At 37.0% G+C, this 20,561-nt stretch overlaps 1 protein-coding gene across 1 annotated transcript; it reads right to left on the bottom strand.

Annotated features, from left to right (window-relative positions):
* Positions 1 to 7,878: 7,878 nt before the first annotated feature.
* LOC133807344 (ribose-phosphate pyrophosphokinase 1) lies at positions 7,879 to 12,753 on the bottom strand. Its single transcript, XM_062245605.1, has 9 exons — positions 12,585 to 12,753; positions 12,280 to 12,462; positions 11,674 to 11,922; positions 11,176 to 11,319; positions 10,506 to 10,673; positions 9,885 to 9,954; positions 9,370 to 9,451; positions 8,730 to 8,889; positions 7,879 to 8,286 (listed from the first exon to the last, which is right to left on the bottom strand). Exons 1-9 carry the CDS (start codon positions 12,690 to 12,692, stop codon positions 8,248 to 8,250), a joined length of 1,203 nt encoding a protein of 400 aa, XP_062101589.1. The 5' UTR covers positions 12,693 to 12,753; the 3' UTR covers positions 7,879 to 8,247.
* Between the last annotated feature and the right edge of the window lie 7,808 nt (positions 12,754 to 20,561).

Raw genomic sequence — 20,561 nt, 5'->3', positions numbered from 1 at the left:
CAACCATGGGATTCCGCTCCCTAGCCACGCGACAAACAATCACCTAGGCTTTTGGCCTTGGCTCTGAGTAATTAGTCCTAGACTAGTCAAACACTTATAATTTTCATCGACCTTCGGGTCGGTCCAACATCAATGCTCCCAGAGTCATTCAACGTTGATAATGATTAGATCTAATCTTTTATCGGCCTAGCATTCAAGACGCTTATGCCGTTTCTGGCTCTTAGGTCAGTAATACGCGACCAGTGCCGACCCTGACTAGTCAGTGCCATACACAAGTAAGCAATGCTACCAAACATATATCATATGTCAAATATCTTAATACAAGGCATTCAGCATGCTTACTTAACAATTACTAGCATAATTAGGATCATGCATAAACACAGAGACTTAAGCTTTGAACCATCTCATATTCAATATTCATAACATGCCCTAATTACATGTTTCTCATGCAACACATGCATCACATTTAATCACTTGACATGCCTCAATAATAACCATGCATGTCACATTTAAACATCCAACATGCATCAAGAATAACCATGCATGTCATATACATAGGGTGCAGTTTTCTTACCTCTGGTCCAAGCACAGGTTACCAATAAATGAGCCACAAGCATGATCTTGATTTCAAGCCCCTAGTGATAACCTAGTCACAACCATAATATAAAACCTCATCAAAATGAATAAATAAATACTTCCGGACCAAGTCATAGCCTCCGAGACGTTGAATCCTACCAAACCGGGTAGTAAGATCGATCCCGAGGCCTAAGGTTTGAGTTCCCATGACTAAAAACCCATTTTGGCCATTTTTCCCCTTTTGAGTCGCGGCCCCAAACATTAGAGTCGTAGCCTCACTCAAGTCAGGCCCAAAAATCTTCTCTGACAGCAATTAGAGCCACAACTCTACCCAATAGAGCCATAACTCAAATAGCCCATCAGCCCCAAACCACCAGCTTCTTCAAGCTTGAGCCACGGTGCCCAAGAACAGAGTCGCGTCTCAACCTCGAACCCAGCCAAAAAACCTCCATTTTTTCATTTAAAAACCTTTCAAAAACCTACCCAAACATATCCAAATCCCAAAATCAAAGTTCCCAAACATCCCCATGATCCAAAACCAACAAAACCCAAGCCTCAATCAAATCAAAAACTCATCAAAACACAAAATCCAATTCAAGCTTAAAAACTTTAAAAACTTAGAATTTAAAACTTGGATTACCTCCGATTGAGTTGTTTCCCAACTAAATCATTCGGCTAATAAGCTTCTAATCTTTCCTAGGATCGTTATGCCTCGATCCTCGCTTGAATCCGAGTCCTAGAACTCAAGTTTACTTCGAAAATGCGATTGGGAGACGAAAATGGAACTTTGAGGGAGAGAGAACGTTCTAAACGTTCTTTTTATTTCTTAAAAGGTTACTTCAAGCTTAAGTAGCCTCAAACAAATCATAACGCTTGGGGTCCTGAAAACATCCCCGGGGGAAAAATAGTCAAAACCTCCAGAATTTCCCCCTGATCTTACTAACTCCCAATTTATCATCAAATATTTATTCCCATTACCCAATAACCCGGTAATGCTCTAAATACCCTTTGACTCACTCCGAGTCAAGAATAAATCCCGTTATGACTTTCCCACTAGCTTATCTCCTAGGATCATCTTGTGCTGAGTAACCCTAGCGTAACCAAATAATAATAAAGCACCACACACATATCACATATATGCCCGAAATGGAAAAAATATGAAAATCACCAAATTACTCAAAAATGGGTTCACATGCATATTTAATCCACCTAAACATGCATATTATCATTTAATAACATAATAAATCAATTATGGCCCTCCCGACCTCCTAATCAAGGTCCTAAACCTTATTAGGAAATTTGGGCCATTACACTCAGGAATCCAAAAGTTAAGGCTCGGGATGGATTTTATCACCCAGATTGATAGAATTCAAGGTCTCGGAGACTAGAATTATAACCCAAAGTTATATAATGGAATAGAACTTGATGGATGGATGTTGTTGATGCATTGTGGCTAGATTTTCAGCAAGGCTCGGACTAGGGGACTGTGCTCGGGATATCGGTGGTCGGAAAGTTCGGGACACAGGTAAGAAAAATGTTGTACCTGTAGAGCAGGGCCTGACCCTATAGTTTGTATTGCAGGGCACGACCCTATGTGATTGTGATGCAGGGCGTAGCCCCATTGATTATGTTTATGTATGTTTAAGTATTTGTTAAATTATGCTATGTGTGCATATTTGTGAATGAACGACAAGGGCCGGGAACGGTGAAGGCCGAGAACAGCAAAGGCCGAGTATGGCAAGGGGTTGGGAGCAGCGTTAAGCACGCAGAGTGCGAGTTGCCAGGGTGAGACCCCTATTGGATACCTGGGATATCCTCACGGTGTAGACCACAAACCCAGGGCCTGGTAAAGCGCTTGGGACAGCATGACCGTTATGTGTTTAGCCTGTTGGCGGTTTTATTATATACTGATTGATAGATATGCATATGTTGATTGCTTGTGTAGAGTTTTCTTGCTGGGCTTCGGCTCACGGGTGCTCTATGGTGCAGGTAAGGGAAAGGGGAAGGTCGACCAACCATGAGTACGGAAAGCGTGAAGCGACGTGTACATGTTTGGCCTGCCTGGCTATCACGGCCAGGGGTATTTTTGAGAGATGTTTTGTATTAGTCTGAATTTTGTCGTTTAGTCGACTTTAATCATATTTTTGAGTTGTAAATATTTCCAAACAGTATTTTGGGATCCCAAATGTTTAACGCTTTATAATTTTCAGTCAATGATTACATTTTCAAATTATATGACTTTTATTACAGTTTAGCAACACTTTTAACCTAAAACCTCGGTTAGCGAGTTAATTGCACATTTTAAACTCACTTAGTAACGACTCTAAGGAAGTAGGGCATTACAGGTGGCACATGCACCGAGTGTAGGGCTTGAGCCCTAATTATCGAACGTGGGTGTGACTGTGCCATGAATCTGTTTAAAGTTAAATGTTTTGCTTTATATAAGCATATGTTGTTATAACCGTTTATAATGATTGGTTGTTTCTTGTGATTGATCGGTTGGGATGCCGTTATCAGCACTACGTGCATAATGTAGGCCATAGTGGCGGGGCCATTACAGGGGTATGGTATGCATCTGGTTATGACTTATAAAGCATGTATGTGATATAAATGCTTATATGAATATATGTCTTACTTGATTAAGTTTTCTTGCTGGGTCTTGGATCACGGGTGTTTTGTGGTGCAGGTAAGATCAAAGGAAAACTAGACCGCCATGAGTTGTAGAGCACCAGGGGTGGCACACACATACTCGGCCTGCTCGGCCACCACGGTTGAGATACTTTTAAGGAATAAGAGTTATTGGTTCGATTTTGCCGCTTAGGTCAGCTAGTTCTGTAATTTTGTTGTAACCGTATTTTTTATTTAAAACATTTGGGATCCCTTGTACATAGTCAAGCCTTTTTAATGAAAATTTTAACTTCATTGACCAAAATTTTTAATACCGAAACTATTGTTTAACCTTAATTACACTTTTAAGTCCAAATGACTCGCTTAACGAGTTAAGTACTATTTTAACACATGGTGTAACGGTCCTGGATTAGTAGGACAATACAATTGCATTCCTCAAATTTCGTGCATCAAATCTAGTACCCCCACACTTAGGGCTGGCAATTCGTGTAAACGTGTTAGATTCGTGTCGACATGACACGATTAAGGTAAACACGAACACGACACGATTATTAAACGTGTCAAAAATACGAACACGAACACGACACGAACACGATTATGACACGATTAATCATAACTATACGAAAAAAATCATAAAACCTATACAAATTATTCATGTTATCGTGTCTGACACGATTATGACACGACACGATTATTAAATGGGTTAACATGATTATGACACGACACGATTAAGGTAAACATGAACACGACACGATTATTAAACGTGTCGTGTTCGTGTTTACCTTAATCGTGTCGTGTCATCGTGTCGTGACCCAAATTGCCACTCCTACCCACACCCCATGCTCGCTATAGTGTGATGGAGCCATTGTGGCTGTCTAAATTAAAGGTTTGATTTTTAGTTAATTTTTTTTTGTTTATTTCGTTTTCTTTTATAAGTTTAAGGATTAGAGTATTTTGTTGATTTGTTATGGGTTTGTTTAATTTTTTTTCTTCCACATTATAAGTTTTTCTAAGAATCAACCATCCCATTGATTTATTTTGAATCATGTTTAATTTTATAATGTTTATAAACATAGGTTTTTTTTTATTGTTTAATGTTCACATGTCATAAACTGTTTAGTTATTTATTTCATTATATTAATATTAATATTGCTATTCAATCTGCTATAAACTATTTTATTGATTTGTAATAAATTTTTTATTGTTATTTTTTTCTTTATAAGAATTAACCATTTCATTAATTTTTTTAATCAAAATATTAGTATTTCTAATGTTTATAAACATTTTAGATTTTTTTTAATTGAACAATTTTTATAAGTCATAATCTGTTTTATTTATTTTATTTTATTGCATTTGGTGTACAATTTGTTATAAACTGTTTTGTTAATTTGTTTTAGATTTTTTATTGTAACTTTTTAATCTTTATTTTGAATCAACCTTTCAAATTATTTATTTTGAATCAATATCTTTAATCTTTATGCTGCTTATAAACATTTTTGTTTAGTTAATGTTTAGTTTTAGTATTAACTATTTTGTTTATATATTTTTTAATAATCACCATATATATATATATTATTGTGGTAACAGTTTGATATACCATTTGGTTCTATCATTTTTCTACTTTATTTTATTTAACTTTTTTGTTTATGTTTTTTTTTTATAATCTCCATATATCTTTATATATGGTTGACTAATTATATATTTTTTAAAAAACAGGTTTGGATGAAAGCTGTCAATTCATATACACAAATATTTATATTTTTTCATTAGGATGTTGATTTTTGTTATCAATGTGTTGTAAGACAATAATCATATATGTTATATAAGAAATAACATTTACAATGTTTGTTTTGATGATCAAAATAGTTATAAGTGTTAAATTGTGTAATATAATAAACAAATTGGTTTATTATTAAATCAATAAGTGAACTAGTAAAAGAACAATATTTTCATTCTTAAAAAAATTGTTTTGTTTATAGATTGTTGAAAAAAATGTTCCTTAAAATAGTTTTACGTAACAAATTGAGTACATAATAAACATTTTAGTTTAATTAATTCCTATATGTACATTTTAGTTTTTTCAAGGAAATAATTCAAAATGTATGTTTATATGTAATAAAAAAAATAAACATTTACAATGATAGTTTTGATGGTAAAAACAATGTAAGTATTAAATTGTGTAATATGATAAACATATTAGTTTATTGTTAAATGAATAAGTCAACTAATAAAAGAACAACATTTTGGATTTTGAAGAAAAAGTTATGTCAAGAATCCGTTGAAAAAGATGTTCGTTAAAATAGTTTAACATAACTTATTTGATTTTTTATAAAATAAGTATTTTTACATTGAATAGAAAAAAAAATAAAAAAATAAAAAAAATGATGACAAATGATTATGTGTATTGTTTATTAACATTGTTTACCATAGTAACAGTACTAATTCTCGCAACTTTTCATTTGTTTATAACAAACCTAATTATTATTATTTAGTTGTAATAATATTTAGTTGTCAAGGTGTCAAGTGACTATATAAGTTAGTCATTTTATTTCATTTGTGAGATGTATTCATCTTTTAGAAAGTACATAGAGAGATATGTATATGCGGAGAGAGTTTCTTCTTAGTGATTGAGAGTTCTTGGAGTATTATGTGAGAGTTAAGGCATATGGTTCAAGAGAAGCTTTGGCTGGGTTTTGCACCCAAGAAATAGTTGCCCAAAGAAGAGTTGAAATCTCTGTGATTAGGCTTGTAATCTGATCTTTATAGTGGACTAGCTTTGCTCTGCTAGATGTAGGCAACAAATTGTTGTTGAACCAGGATAATTTCGGTGTGTTCTTTCCATTATTTGTTTTCCATTTCGCTTTGCACTCTAACTGTTTGAATTAAGTTATGGTTTGCATTTATGTTTTTCCAGATTTGTTGCATCCGTGAGTTTTGGTGTTGAATCTACGTTCAACAAAGTTTTGGTTTATATTAGTGTTTTTCAAATTTATTGCATTATGAGTCTTGGTGTTGAATCTACGTCAACACAAAACAAATTCTAACCTCCCCGATTTATACCACCATTCATATCATTAAGATTTTATTGCATTTTTTTTTTAATATAATGGGATTCAAAAAGTAAAAATGATATCGTCCAATAATTCACCTTGCGGTCGCAGTAGTAAACGGGCTATGTCGTATCCACAGAGAGACAAACACAATTAAAGATTAGATTAGTAAAGTTAAAGACGAAAATAGAGAAATTATATAATTGAAGAGATGAATTTTTGTAAAATTAAATTGATAGATTGAGGAAATTAATCAAATAAAAAGCATGGCAAGGTAGAGATGCAGTGTTGTAAAGCATATTCTAACATTGATAATAATTCAAAACACAGATGCAATTCTACGCTATTGATTGTATCTGGAAGATATATATATATATATGTTAAAATCACAAATTAATTGTTCTAGAATAAATTGACTCTTACAATATCATATCATATATCAAATAGCGACAAAATACCTATAGCGACAGAATGCAGTAAAAAACATAAAATGTAACAAATATACTAAAATAAATTAACAATTTAAGTTACATAAGAAAATCATGAATGAACTTGTGTAAAAGATGCTAAATAATTTTAGAAAAAAAATTAAAAGATGAGAAACAAAGTAATTAATAAGATATGGAGATGAAACACAAAAAAGAATCATTATCACTATTAAGAATGAGAAGTACAAAAACTACACTCTAACCTCACCAATATTTCTAAAATAGTTTATTCATTTTTCTCACCTAAAACAAATAAAACTAAACTAAAAATAAGAAAAACAACAAAATAATAAAGTGTATTTTTCTTTCCTAAAATTTGATAATTTTTCACTTCATTTGGCTTTCTATTTATAGGAAAAATATCACTCAAAATATGTAAAAATCATGTACAAAAGTGGAAAAATGACTTAGGCGACTTGGCTTGACTCCACTGGCTTGGCTGGGCTCGGCTCAACTAAGTAAATCTGAGGCCAACACATGGCAGTGTGGTGGTTGAGCTAAAAAATGGCTTTGAGCTTTGATTTGAGTTTTGTCATGTTTTTTTTTACCATTTTCCTCCTCTTATGTTTCATATTGAGTTGTACTATAGACAGTATTATTATAGGGGTTTCCTTATTATAGTTGTATATATATATATATATATAAAAAAAAACATTTTTTGTAATTGGATTGGAATAATTGATTCGGTATAACAACTAACTGTGCTTACCTAAAATATACAATTTTTTTAGAATCGACCATGATAGCCTAATCCTTATTTTCCTAAATTTAATTAGAGAACGTCAAACTTCAATAGAAAAAATCAACTTTTACTTTATTTATTTTTAAAAAATATATATAATAAAAATCAAACTTGTCTAGAGGGTTTTAAGCCCCTAAAAATTTTGGCAACAAATGAACGGTCTGTCTTTCTGAAATGGAAACGGATGTTTAGATATCATCTAAACATTTTCATTTTCAGCCAACCAAAATAAATGAAAATGCTCTACTCTATACACCCTTTTAGCAAAATCATATATGATATATATATTCTCATTCTTACCCTCAAAAGAGTGTTAAGTTATATCCTCCTCCTGCCTCCATGTATATGACAAATTAAGCAAAACTAACTTCTTACAGAAAGAAAAAACTTCAAATGAAGACCAAAGAGATTTGTTATTAAGATGAACCTGACTGAGCATATGTTCATCGAGGATTTCAGTATCTATAACCAAAAAATCAAGAAGGAAAAGTAACATCACTTGTAGAAAGAAACATACAAAACACAATTTCTTTTACCTATAGTTTTCTTTGACGGCTTAACGCTCCTACTTAAGAGTGTCTGTCTGTCCATCATTCTCACAATTGTACAGTTTTAGAACAACCAACAAACTAACGAGCACCAGTGTCTCTTCTCTACAAAGCTTTTGGTTTTGTTACTGAACATCTCATACCCCAACGAGGTAGTTAATGGCGGAGTAGGGGATATGCTGGGAGGGAGGGGGCACGCCACCATCTTGGATCAATCAGTCAATGCCCAAGGTGGAATAAGGTTCATAGCCACCCTGAGAATCAGAAAATTCAACCTGGAATAACTCCTCCGCTCTATTTTTCCCAAAAGTAAATGTTAACTATGTAAAGATCATTACCACAACTCCCCACACCAAGATGACTACAGTTAATATACCTCTAATTGAAGTAAGGATTACATACAGAATCAGAATAATGAGCACAGGAAATATCTTAGTTCTGAAAAACATCAAAATTCACAGGATAATATGTTTCACCCCCTTCATCTAGGAGGTCGTCAACCTTTTTATTCACTTCAGAATAGCACTACACAATTCTTCAAGTTGAATGCATCAACAAAAGATTAAAAAGGCAGCCAAATGTGTTCAACAAATCTTCTATAAAAAAATTGATTTAATTAAGCTTTTATAATTGGTAGAATGAAATAATTCACATTTTTATCCCTGCTAATCCAATTTTACTGAAATATACTACTCACAGAACAGTCGTCATGAACACGCCATATGGTCTCTCCAAGAAGATTTGCTACTGACAAAATAGTGAGCTGCGGAAAATAGTTCCGTTCTGACACTGGAATGGTATTTGTTATGATCACCTCTTGAAATAAACCACTTGACAACCTCTCTATTGCAGGAGGGCTGCAAAGAATGATAATAATAAGGAATGTACATGACAAATAGATGCACGAGCAGTAAACATTTCTTAAGTTTTATCACATTGGATTTGTCAAAAGTTCATGTAGATGCACAGTAATCCTAACAGTCATCTTCAACCCATGAGAAAATAAGAAGTGTTTACATATGATTTTAGAGCGCCTACCACGTTTCAAACTTTAATTATTCTCATTAAGTAAATTTAAAGCCAAACCTTGTAAATGGACTTAAATTTATTAAGAACACCCAAGGGAGAACAGCAGACAGGTGCTGAAGTATATCTACCCTAAACAACATTTGAACCTTCAGGTCCAAAAGCTGCAACTACTCATCTGTACATATTTAATGAACCTCCAAGAATGACTTAGAAGACTTAGAGCTTCTTATAAATTTATAAGAAAATATCATAATATTCCACATCAGAATATTTAGTGAAGATTCATGTGCCAGGGGTAATCCACATACCTAAAAACAGCATGTGTAGTGCATGCATAGACTTCCCTGGCGCCTTCTTGATGTAACAAAGCTGCACCTTTGGAAATAGTCCCTATAACCCACCAAACGAACAATTAACACTATCAAACCAAAGGAATGCAAGAAACACTATCAAACCAAAGGATTGCAAGACAATATGCTTGATCAAGTCTTTTATCAAATCATATATATTCACCATACAGTATCTTGCATTCACAAACTCAACTGCAGAATATTTTTCTTTGAGCAACTTTTTTCCTTACCATGTTATTTTGACCAGGAATTATATGGGCCAGAAATTTATTATCATAAACAAGATCCATATACCTTATTGGACTAATTCCACCTTTTCCATATAATTATGTTACTGAAAGACTATCTGGAGAAATACCTTTACCAAAAATAAATTTAACAGAATTATTTATTATTACTTTTTCCAAATATTCTCAGAAGAAGTTGAATCACAACTTGAAAGAAAAATGTACACTAGAACCCAAATAACTGACCAGCTGTGTCGATCATGTCATCTACCATCACTGCTACTTTTCCTTTCACGTCACCTATCAAATTCATAACCTGCAGTTAAATGTAATTTAATAATATTAATTAAAAATAAATAATGAAATAGTTGTAGAAAAAAGAACAGGAAAGGAGAAGAGGGAGATAGTAGATAAATCACCAAATTGCTATAAAGCAAAGATATCTTGCATGTTGTAAAGAGAAAGGAATAGCAAATCAATGCCATACTATGATATAGCCAAGGTTTTGGAAAGCTATTTAGGTAGTGGGGCATTTTTCTAATGAGTGTGTCTTGACATGCAGGCCTGAGATTTATAGAATGAAAATTTGTATAACTAAGGTAAGCGGTAAGCATCAAATTTATAAACATAAACATCAAATAGTCTTCTAAATTTTACTTGTTTCATAGTAATCGAAATTATTCTTCAGATTTAGATAAAACGGTATTGGAATCCTAATCATTCAGTTTATCACATCAAGAAATAGCAAAACTACACGTACCATGGAAAACCTTTAATAACCTATCATTAAACACTAAAAAGTCGACCAAAATGAGAAGGAACATCAGTAACTATGGCAATAGTAGCCTCAACTTGCATGCGTTGTACCTCAGCAACATTGTGCCCATGACGCCTTTTATCCACGATGGCTAGAGGAGCATCAGATAACTTTTTTGCAAAAGCACGTGCCCTAGCAACTCCCCCGACATCCGGTGAGACCACCACCAAATCATCAGAACATATAGTCTTGCTTGCAAGATAGTCGAGTATTACAGGCTGATTGTGCAAAGTCAAAAAGTGCAAATTAGTAGACTGACTATATGGGAACACGCAAATAAAGAATATTGCTTCACAGACACAAGATGATCACAAAATGCAACAGAGATGACTCCCAATCATTGATCAGTAAATTAATTAATAATCAGAACATATGTATAAAGGGTAAAATGTCTATAACCTTGACAAAATCCATAAAAGCATGGACCCATCAATCACATTGGTGACCAAATAGAAACCAGACCTTCATACAACTAGAATACCCATGAATTAACTGGCATGTTAACTGCATAATTTGAAGAAAATTTTCAAGAGTCTTAATTGACTATACTAAGAAATAACAAAGACATGAGTACCCAGGAGTCCTCAACATCCTAGTTTAGCCCTATAGTGAAAAATCATGTTCCAGGAACAGGATTGACATTCCTTGTTAGAGCCAAACACTGTTCTCGGTAAATAATAAGTAAGAGAAATCATAAGTACAATAGTTAATATATTTTACCTGACCATATACATGATCAACGGGAATATCAAAATAGCCCATGGACTGCCCAGAATGAAGATCACAAGCAAGAACCCGATTTGCACCTGCTTCTGTTATCAAATTTGCAACAAGTTTGGCAGCAATGGATTCACGCCCTTGGGTCTGAAACAATCAAATTTAAATATAATCATCATTATAGACTATGCTCCGCACGATTTTAATTGGAAAATTTCAGCCACACCCAACTAAATATTGGTGAAAGAGTTGTACTTAATCGGACGCAAAAGCACGTCTCTTCTTTTTTCCCAATATATTTACCAAAATAAGAAATGAACATCAGAACAAAATTTTAGCAGAATTACTTAGTTGCCTAGCAACAGAGATGTGGATGTTTAATTGTACATATTATATATAAACATGGGGAATAACTAGTGATGAGTAACCGAACAATTTCTTCAGTATTGTGACACTCATACTAATAGGCTTCTAGATCATGTGATTATTACACAATGTCACCTTTCTATCAGCCCTGGCATATCCAAAATATGGAATCACCGCAGTGATGTTTTTAGCCGAAGCCCTTCGACAAGCATCGATCATTATCAGAAGCTCCATGAGATTTTCATTTGCTGGAGGGCAAGTGGGTTGCACAAGGAATACATCACACCCTCGAACACTCTCTTGCAACTGAACATATATCTCTCCATCGGCAAAACGCTTAATCTTGATCTTTCCAAGTTCCAGACCCATGTAGCATGCAATTTCCTAACATATAGAACAATTAAAAGCAGCTCAAAGAATTGCAGAGTGATAAAGTAAATCATTACAAGACTCAAAAGAACGGAAAAATTGAAACCTTTACATGTCTTTCTATCATACTATCCCATTAAGAATCCTAATTATATCTATACCTGACTCTCTCATACAAAACGCAAATTAGGTTCTCTTCTGACCACAACACTAACCTCCTAAACACCCCAAATCCGTAGAGAGCTTAAGATGATTGAATAAATAAAAAAAGTATCAATAAAAGTTAAAGAGAACCAAATGGACACCTGGGTACCAATAAATGTAAGCTTGTATAGTTTTATATTTCACTTGAAAAACATAAAATAATAATACCTGAGACAGCGCAGGATTCGCCGTGCCGGAGAAGATTCTTAGTCTAGTATCGTTCCTGTTCATCGCATTCTCCAAATTCATTCTGGGTGCCAACATATTCGGAAGCGCCATTTCGGGGCCGCTGAGAAGCGGAATTCGAGGCCTTCCGTTCTCGTATTTCAACGGTTCCACCACATTACACCTCTAAGAAAACAATGAAATTCAAACAAATAAAAACTCTATTCGATTATATTATATACATATAGACTAGAAAAACTAGAATTGACAGTAAGAAATGAAGTAGCGAAGGCGGTGGTGAAGCTTACAACGGCGTTTTGGTATCGGGAAGGAGAGGCGAAGCGATAGCGAGAGCGAGAGGGGTTGATTGGAAAGAGAGAGGTAGGAGAAGGAGTAGAGTGAAGAAGAGACGCCATTAGAGAGGGAGGTAGAGGTAGTATGTGAGGAGGTTGTCGTAATACAATTTTAATATTAGGGTATTCAATTGTCGTCTCTTTACATAACACTAGTTATATTTTGTTCGTAAATTTTGTATGAAGCTCAAAAGGAAAGAAAAAAAAATCAACTTTTTATGGAATAAATCTAAAATTTATATATTATATTAAGGATCCAAAATAGTATTTTCAGTACAATTTGGTAATGGTCAAAGTTCGGAGAAATTGTTAATTATTCTACGCAGGGCACTGCTATATCAAGTAAAATGTCACATCATCAATCTATTAGTCACTTACGACGAAATCTAACAAAAGTCTCATATTTTCAGTATCGTGTATAGTTCGGGGGAAATTTTTAACATCGTAAATCATTCGGGGGCACGATCATATAGCGGTCATAGTTCGGGGGCAAAAATGTTATTTATTTATTTTTTTGTTGGGAATAGATTTTGTTGACTCGTTTTTTCGTTAACTCTTCTAACACCCAAATAATAATATTGAGAATATTTGTAAGAGTTAAATAAAACATATAAGATGCTATTAGTGCCTAGAAATAATGGATAGAGAGAGAATTTTAAAGTGGTCTAGCCCCAAAAAGACGACCTACATCCACTAAGTCACTATTATTCATCTTGTCAGCCAAGGGTTACATTTGTCTTTAGCTTTTAGCTATTTGACTCCATTGAAGATGGAGAGCTCTCTCTGTAAAAATCCGGTGGCCCCTCTCTCTCCCTCCTTCCCCTCTTTTTGGTCCCTACTTCTCTTATTTATATTGAGGAGTTAGGGTTACATTTAAGTGGGCTTAAGTTATTGGGCTTGGCCCAATAATTAGACAAAGTGACAAGTAACTGGGCTTTAGGCATGATCTCGGCCGACGGATAGTGACACTTCAAAAATGGGTATAAAAATTGCCCCCCAAGTCAGTCTTCTTGCTTGCATAAGGCTGACTTATTGTGTGAACTCTCTTCTTCACGAGGACCAGATCTTCAGGCCTTAGACATATCATCACTCGACTTCATCGGTCTTTAAATAGTGATTATGTTGCGCATAGCTTCATGAGTCTTCTTGTAAGCCATTTGAAATGCCTCAGACCTGAGCGTGGCAAACAGTGACTATAAAAAGATATGAGCTGCTCGTAGGCTATTTGGGTGAGCTTTGTTTGAGAAGCCTCATTCCCGAGCCAGGCGAGCGACTCCAAGATCAGAGATAGACGAGACACCCTATGTATCGAGGACCAAGCAAGGTTATTGCTCTAGGTTCCAAGAACCTCTAGTAACAGAGTAAGATGAATGCTCCATGTGTCAAGGTTCTCCAAGAATCAAGCAAGTCTATTGCTCTAGGTTCTGAGGACCTCTAGGAGCCGAGCAAGATGAATCCTCCAGATTCTGAGGTTCTCTAGGAACCAAGCAAGTCTATTGCTCCAGGTTCTGAGGACCTCTAGGAGCTGAGCAAGATGATTGCTCCAGATTTTGAGGTTCCCCAAGAACTGAGCAAGTCTATTGCTCCAGGTTTCGAGGACCACTAGCAACCAAGCAAGACTATTGCTCTAGGTTCCGAGGACCTCTTCGAACCGAGCAAGATGAATGCTCCAGGTTCCGAGGTTCTCCAAGAACCAAGCAAGTATATTGCTCCAGGTTATGAGGACCTTTAGGAACCGAGCAAGATGAATGCTCTAGATTTCGAGGTTCTCCAGGAACCAAGCAAGTCTATTGCTCTAAGTTCCGAGGACCTCTAGGAACCGAGCAAGATGATTGCTCTTGCTTCCGAGGACCTCTAGGAATTGAGAAAGATGATTGCTCTAGGTTCCGAGGTTCTCCAGGAACCAAGCAAGATGAATGCTCTAGGTTTTGAGGACCTCTAGGAATCGAGCAAGATGATTGCTCTAGGTTCCAAGGTTCTCCAGGAACCAAGCAAGTCTATTGCTCTAGGTTCCGAGGACATCTAGGAACCAAGCAAGATGATTGCTCTAGGTTCTGAGGTTCTGCAGGAACAAAAGTCTATTGCTCCAGATTTCGAGGACCTCTAGAGACCAAGCAAGACGATAGCTCAAGGTTCCGAGGACCTCTAGGAGCCAAGCAAGATGATTGCTCTAGGTTTTGAGGTTTTCCAGGAACCCAAAAAGTTTATTGCTCCAGGTTTCAAGGACCTCTAGGGACTGAGCAAGAAGATTGCTCAAGGTTTTGATGGCCTCTAGGAACTGAGCAAGATGCATGTTCCAGGTTTCGAGGTTATTCAAGAACCAAGCAAGTTTATTGTTCTAGGTTCCGAGGACCTCTAAGAACCTAGCAAGATGATTGTCTAGGTTCCGAGGTTCTCTAGGAACCATGCAGGTCTACTGCTCCAGGTTCCGAGGACCTCTAGGAACCGAGCAAGATGATTGCTCCAAGTTCTGAGGTTCTCTAGGAACCGAGCAAGTCTATTGCTCAAGGTTTCGAGGGTCTCCAAGAACCAAGCAAGTTTATCGCTCCTAGTTCTGAGGACATCCAGGAACCGAGCAAGATGAATGCTCCAAGTTCTGAGGTTCTATAGGAACAAAAAGTCTATTGCTCCAGGTTCTGAGGACCTCTAGAAACTGAGCAAGATGATTGCTCCAAGTTCCGAGGTTTTCCAAGAACCAAGCAAGACTATTGCTCCAGGTTTCGAGGACCTTTAGGGACCAAGCAAGATGATTGCTCCATGCTCTGAGGATTTCTAGGAATCGAGCAAGATGATTGCTCCAGTTTATGAGATTCTCCAGGAACCAAGCAAGTCTATTGCTCTAGGTTTTTAGGACCTCTAGGGACCGAGCAAGATGATTGCTCTAGATTATGAGGACCTCTAGGAACCAAGCAAGATGAATACTCCAGGTTTCTAGGTTCTTTAAAAACCAATCAATTTTATTGTTCCAGGTTCCTAGGACCTCTAGGAACCCAGCAAGATGATTGCTCCAGGTTCCGAGGTTCTCCTGGAACCAAACAAGTCTATTGCTCTAGGTTCCAGGGACCTCTAAGAACCGAGCAAGATGATTGCTCCAGGTTCCCAAGTTCTCCAGAAACCGAGCAAGTCTAATGCTCCATGTTCCGAGGAAACTTAGCAACCAAGCAAGACTATTTCTCTAGGTTCCGAGGACCTCTAGGAACCGAGCAAGATGAATGCTCCAGGTTCCGAGGTTTTCCAGGAACCAAGCAAGTATATTGCTCCAAGTTTTGAGGACCTCTAGGAAACAAGCAAGAAGAATGCTCTAGGTTACGAGGTTCTCCAGGAACTTAGCAAGTCTATTGCTCTAAGTTTCGAGGACCTCTAAAAACCGAGCAAGATGATTGCTTTAGTTTCCAAGGACCTCTAGGAATTGAGAAAGATGATTGCTCCAGGTTCCTAGGTTCTTCAGGAACCAAGAAAGATGAATGCTCCAGTTTCTGAGGACCTCTAGGAACCGAGCTAGATGATTGCTCCAGGTTTCGAGGTTTTCTAGAAACTAAGAAAGTCTATTTCTCCAAGTTCTGAGGACCTCTAGGAACCAAGCAAGATGATTGCTCCAATTCCTGGAGGTTTCTCCATAACCAAGCAAATCTATTGCTCAAGGTTCCGAGGACCTCTAGAAACTGAGCTAGATGATTGCTCCGATTCTGAGGTTCTCTAGGAACCAAGAAAGACTATTGCTCCAATTTCCAAGGAACTCTAAGAATCGAGCAAGATGAATGCTCCAGGTTAACTACTCCCTTAAGACCATCCGTAGCGACCCTAGACATGCAATAGCTCTTGGGAGTGACATTTTGCCTTAGGCAGGTTCCAATACCTAAGCACACATTTTTGAATGGGTTCCCATATCTGACCTACCTCAGATGTGCATATTTGAGGTAATTCGCTAATGTGGGAGAGCTGATGAGGCAATCCGCCAACTACTACAGTGATATGTCTCAGATATCGCCCAACAGAGATGGTTTGGGAAAGCTAGTCGCTGGGGTGAATTCTAGTGACACCAATGTCTCTTTCCTTATGTTCAGCTCTCAATGAAAGCACCAAAATGTTGACTCATTTTTTCATTAACTCTCTAACACCCAAAGAATAATATTGAGAAAATTTATGAGAGCTAAATAAAGCATATGGGATGCTATCAATGCCTAGAAATAATGGATAGAGAGAGAATTTTAAAGTGGTTCAGCCCCAAAAAGATGCCCAACATCCACTTAGTCATATTAATCTTCTTGCCAGCCATGGGTTACATTTGTATTTAGCTTTTAGCTATTTGGCTCCATTGAAGATGGAGAGCTCTCTCTGTAAAAAGCGGTCGCCCCTCTCTCTTCCTCCTTCCCCTCTTTTTGGTCCCTACTCCTCTTATTTATATTGAGCAGTTAGGGTTACATTTGAGTGGGCTTAAGTTAACGGGCTTGGCTATAATATCCGTCTTTTCGTTTCATGGGTATTTTGGTAATTTTGGCCTGTGAGGGCAATTTGGTAATTTAATACTCTTGAGTGATATTTTTGTAATTTTGTGAAATTACATGTTATGTGATTAAATGAATATGTTTTTGTGATATTAATATATGTATAAGATATTTTATGTTGGAAAATATTGAGGGTGCTCGAGTTATGTGTTAAAGTGACGAATCACGTTTTCCTTAAAGTGCTAGGGGCTTTATTATCAAGAATTGTGGAAAGAAGGATCATAATGGAATAAAGATAACTTATGGGGAATGAGTTAATTATGAATTATGAAAACTAATAGTTTAGTGGGGAATTACTAAAAAGGGTTTGATGAAATTGTTAGAATGGCTTAGATCAAGGGAAGGATGGTAATTTGGCGATAGTGAGTCATTATAAATAGAAAGTGAGAGATTAGGGTTAGGGTTAGACTCAGAATTTGACTTTGGTGGCTGCTCTACACATGATCAAAGGAGAGAACTCTCTCTCTAGATTAGGGTTCAAGATCTAAGGAAGAAGAAGGATGAGGATCTCTTCATATACGTATGGATCGCTAGGAACTCGTGTGGGGGGCTCTCTTAGGATGCTTTGGGAGGAGATTTTCGTGGCTTAGGTTGCTCTACATGATCTTGGTAAGAACTTCTCACACTTTTAAAATTTCTTTGATAGTTCTTGAAGCTTTGAGTTATGTTAATGGTGGAATTGATTAGAAAGTCTGATAGGTTGGGAGGATTGGTTTTATATGAATGTTAGAGACTAGGTTGTTAATCTATAATGGTTAGAAACATGTTAGGGTTAAACGTATTAAGTTATGATTGCTAGTCTTGAAGATTGGAAAGATAGCTTGGGGAAGAAGAAGTTTGGTGCAAGAGATTGTTAGAGTTATGGAGTTAGGGGATGCTCATGAATTTTGGTATTATATTAATATCTAAGAATTTTATGATGACATTGAGGGATTCAAGATGAGAAAAACGCAAAAAAAAAAAAAAAATCGTTCAAATCGAATTTAAATTGAGAGAGTTATGATTGTTTGAAGAAAAGTCGTAATCTGGGTTTTCCGTCGGGCGTGACCGCGTCCATAGGGTAGTGCGACCGCACTACATGCCTATAAATCATGTTTTTTTTCTTTCACATTTTGATGGTTTTGGTTGGGTATTTGATGGTATAGTTTAAGGGTGTTCTGTTTGGGGATTTTAGGACTTTCTTAAGGACACTTTAAGGGTGATTGGGTCTTAGAAAGTGTAAGACTAGTTCATGATATTTGGTTAAGTTATGAGTTTTTAAATGACATATGTTGTATATTTTGGATTTAGGACTCGACAAGACACTTGAAGGGAGGTGACTGCGTCGCTGCTGGACCTGAGGTAAGAAGAATGATCACTATAATACTGGGTGTACATTTGAGTGCATAACTGTTTTGTATGTGTGATCTCATGGTTATCATTGTTCATGTTATGTGTATGACTATGCTTTGTCATATATGTTATGGGAGTTATGAATATTGCATGCTTATGTGTATTGATGCATGTTCACATTGACTTTATGAGAGTTTGTTATATCATGCTTTGAGTATGTTATGATGAATATAACACATGTGGAAAGAGCAATGGAATACGTATTCTTTTAATTTGGTATGTGGTAAGAACCAAAGGATCGTCGCAAGGGCAGTGGAATGTCACAAGGGTAGTGGGCCGTTGCAAGGGCGGTATGTTTGTGGTTTTAATGGCCAGAATGATATTGATAAATGGCTGGAATGACACTGGCAACATGCATTATGATTTTATTATGTTACACTATGATATGATATAATATGCTACATTATGACTCTTTTATGATTGGGCTTTGGAGTTGTGACCTACATAGCTCTTCTTGCTAGGCGTTAGCTCACGGGTACTCTGTGTTGCAGGTGCCATATGTTAGTTTTGTTTTGTAGGGACGGGGGAAGTCCAATTTAGAAAGGAAATGTATATCATGAGAGCCTTTCAACCTTGTTATGATCATAGGGACGTAAACGCCAAAGTTTTATTCAACATTTTTTTTTTCATTCATGTGGTTCTAAAGGTTGTCGTCCGTATTTTCACCTCCTGACAGGTGGCAGCTCATAGTGACTAGCTCGGACGCTCATAGACATCTTCGGGATATGTTACCCCTCGAGGCCTCTCTTCGGGGCGAGGATCCTTCCAGGTGAGGTAATTTGTCTTCACCAGTTGGTAAGCCGTGGGTGCCCTAAAGGTAGATTACCCTACAAGGTTTGCCCTCGGAGTTGGAGAATCTCCAGGTGAAGCAACTAGGGCAATAGTTCTCCTCCCTCAGTCGTTCCCCAGGTCTGAGGTGTTAGCCAGTGTGGGTTTGCATCGCCAAAGGATCGTCTGACAACCATTTTGGCGATCTGTCCACAGTGTTGTTGAGTGTACGACTCGACAATTCGCACTCCCACTATGCCGTTTGACATGGAAATACTTACAGCACGCCCTGACAGTACCTAGGACATGTTCCCCATAAAGTAGGTACCTTTCTGTAGTGGGCCCCGCAGATCTTGCTTGGGTCGTGATCCCTATTCAATGCAACTCAATGCATTGAATTGGTATTAATCCCCCAATAATGGGAAGAATGTGTATTAGTTACAAATGATTAGTAATAATGACCCCATCCTCTATAAATAGGGTTAGGCGTCTCATTGTAAAAGGTTCGGTTTTTTAGAGAGAAAAACACCTTGTACTCAGAGCAATCTAAACGCTGTCTGAGAATACACCATTGGAACTTGCCTCAACAAGCTTCCAATCCTCTTAATACCAGAGACTCATGGACTATGGCTCTTTTATAGCCTGAACCACATAAAAACTATTGTGTTCTTGTTGTTTATCTCTTTAATCTCTCATTTTAAGGTTGATAGCAAAAAAGGCAGTCAACATTTTGGTGCTTTCATTGAGAGTTTGAAGAAAGCATTTAGAGCACTTATAGCCATGGTAACTACTCAAAGAAAGGTTACAAATGTTATATTCCCTCCTACCAGAGTTTAAGGAGGGGAATCCAGTCGGCAGCCACCTCAAGACATGCCTGAGATGGTGGAGGATTACGATGAAGACGCCGAGTATGACGACAAAGATGACGGTGTCGACCAGGGGTATTATGAGGAAGAATACCATCAACCCATGGATGCGGAGGAGACACCGGAGGTGATGGTGTTCCATGAGTGGGTGGCCACCCAGCAACAAAAGATCGAAGCTCAAAAGGGTACCATCTCTGCTCTACAGGAGATGGTACTTACCATGAAGGCCACTCTTGTAGCCCAGGGGCTATGAGTGGACCCCAATGGCAACGTGTCAGCTAGGCACCCAACTAGCATGCCACCTGCGCACCTTTTTGGAGTGCCACCTGCGCACCCTGTTGGAGTGCCACCTGTCAATACAGCCGGAGTGCCTCCCGAGCACCTGGCTGCAGAGGCGTGGG

Source organism: Humulus lupulus, chromosome X (assembly GCF_963169125.1).
Source record: "Humulus lupulus chromosome X, drHumLupu1.1, whole genome shotgun sequence".
Lineage (NCBI taxonomy): Eukaryota > Viridiplantae > Streptophyta > Magnoliopsida > Rosales > Cannabaceae > Humulus > Humulus lupulus.
The sequence above is the reverse complement of the archived record's forward strand: the minus strand, read 5'-3'. Positions and strand labels throughout refer to the sequence as shown.

Coding starts and splice junctions, on each gene's coding strand:
- LOC133807344 (XM_062245605.1), bottom strand. CDS start 12,692: ATGGCGTCTCTTCTTCACTCTACTCCTTCTCCTACCTCTCTCTTTCCA. Junction 11,320..11,673: donor ATGCCAGGGCTGATAGAAAG/GTGACATTGTGT, acceptor TGATTGTTTCAG/ACCCAAGGGCGTGAATCCAT. Junction 9,452..9,884: donor TGACATGATCGACACAGCTG/GTCAGTTATTTG, acceptor GGTGGGTTATAG/GGACTATTTCCAAAGGTGCA.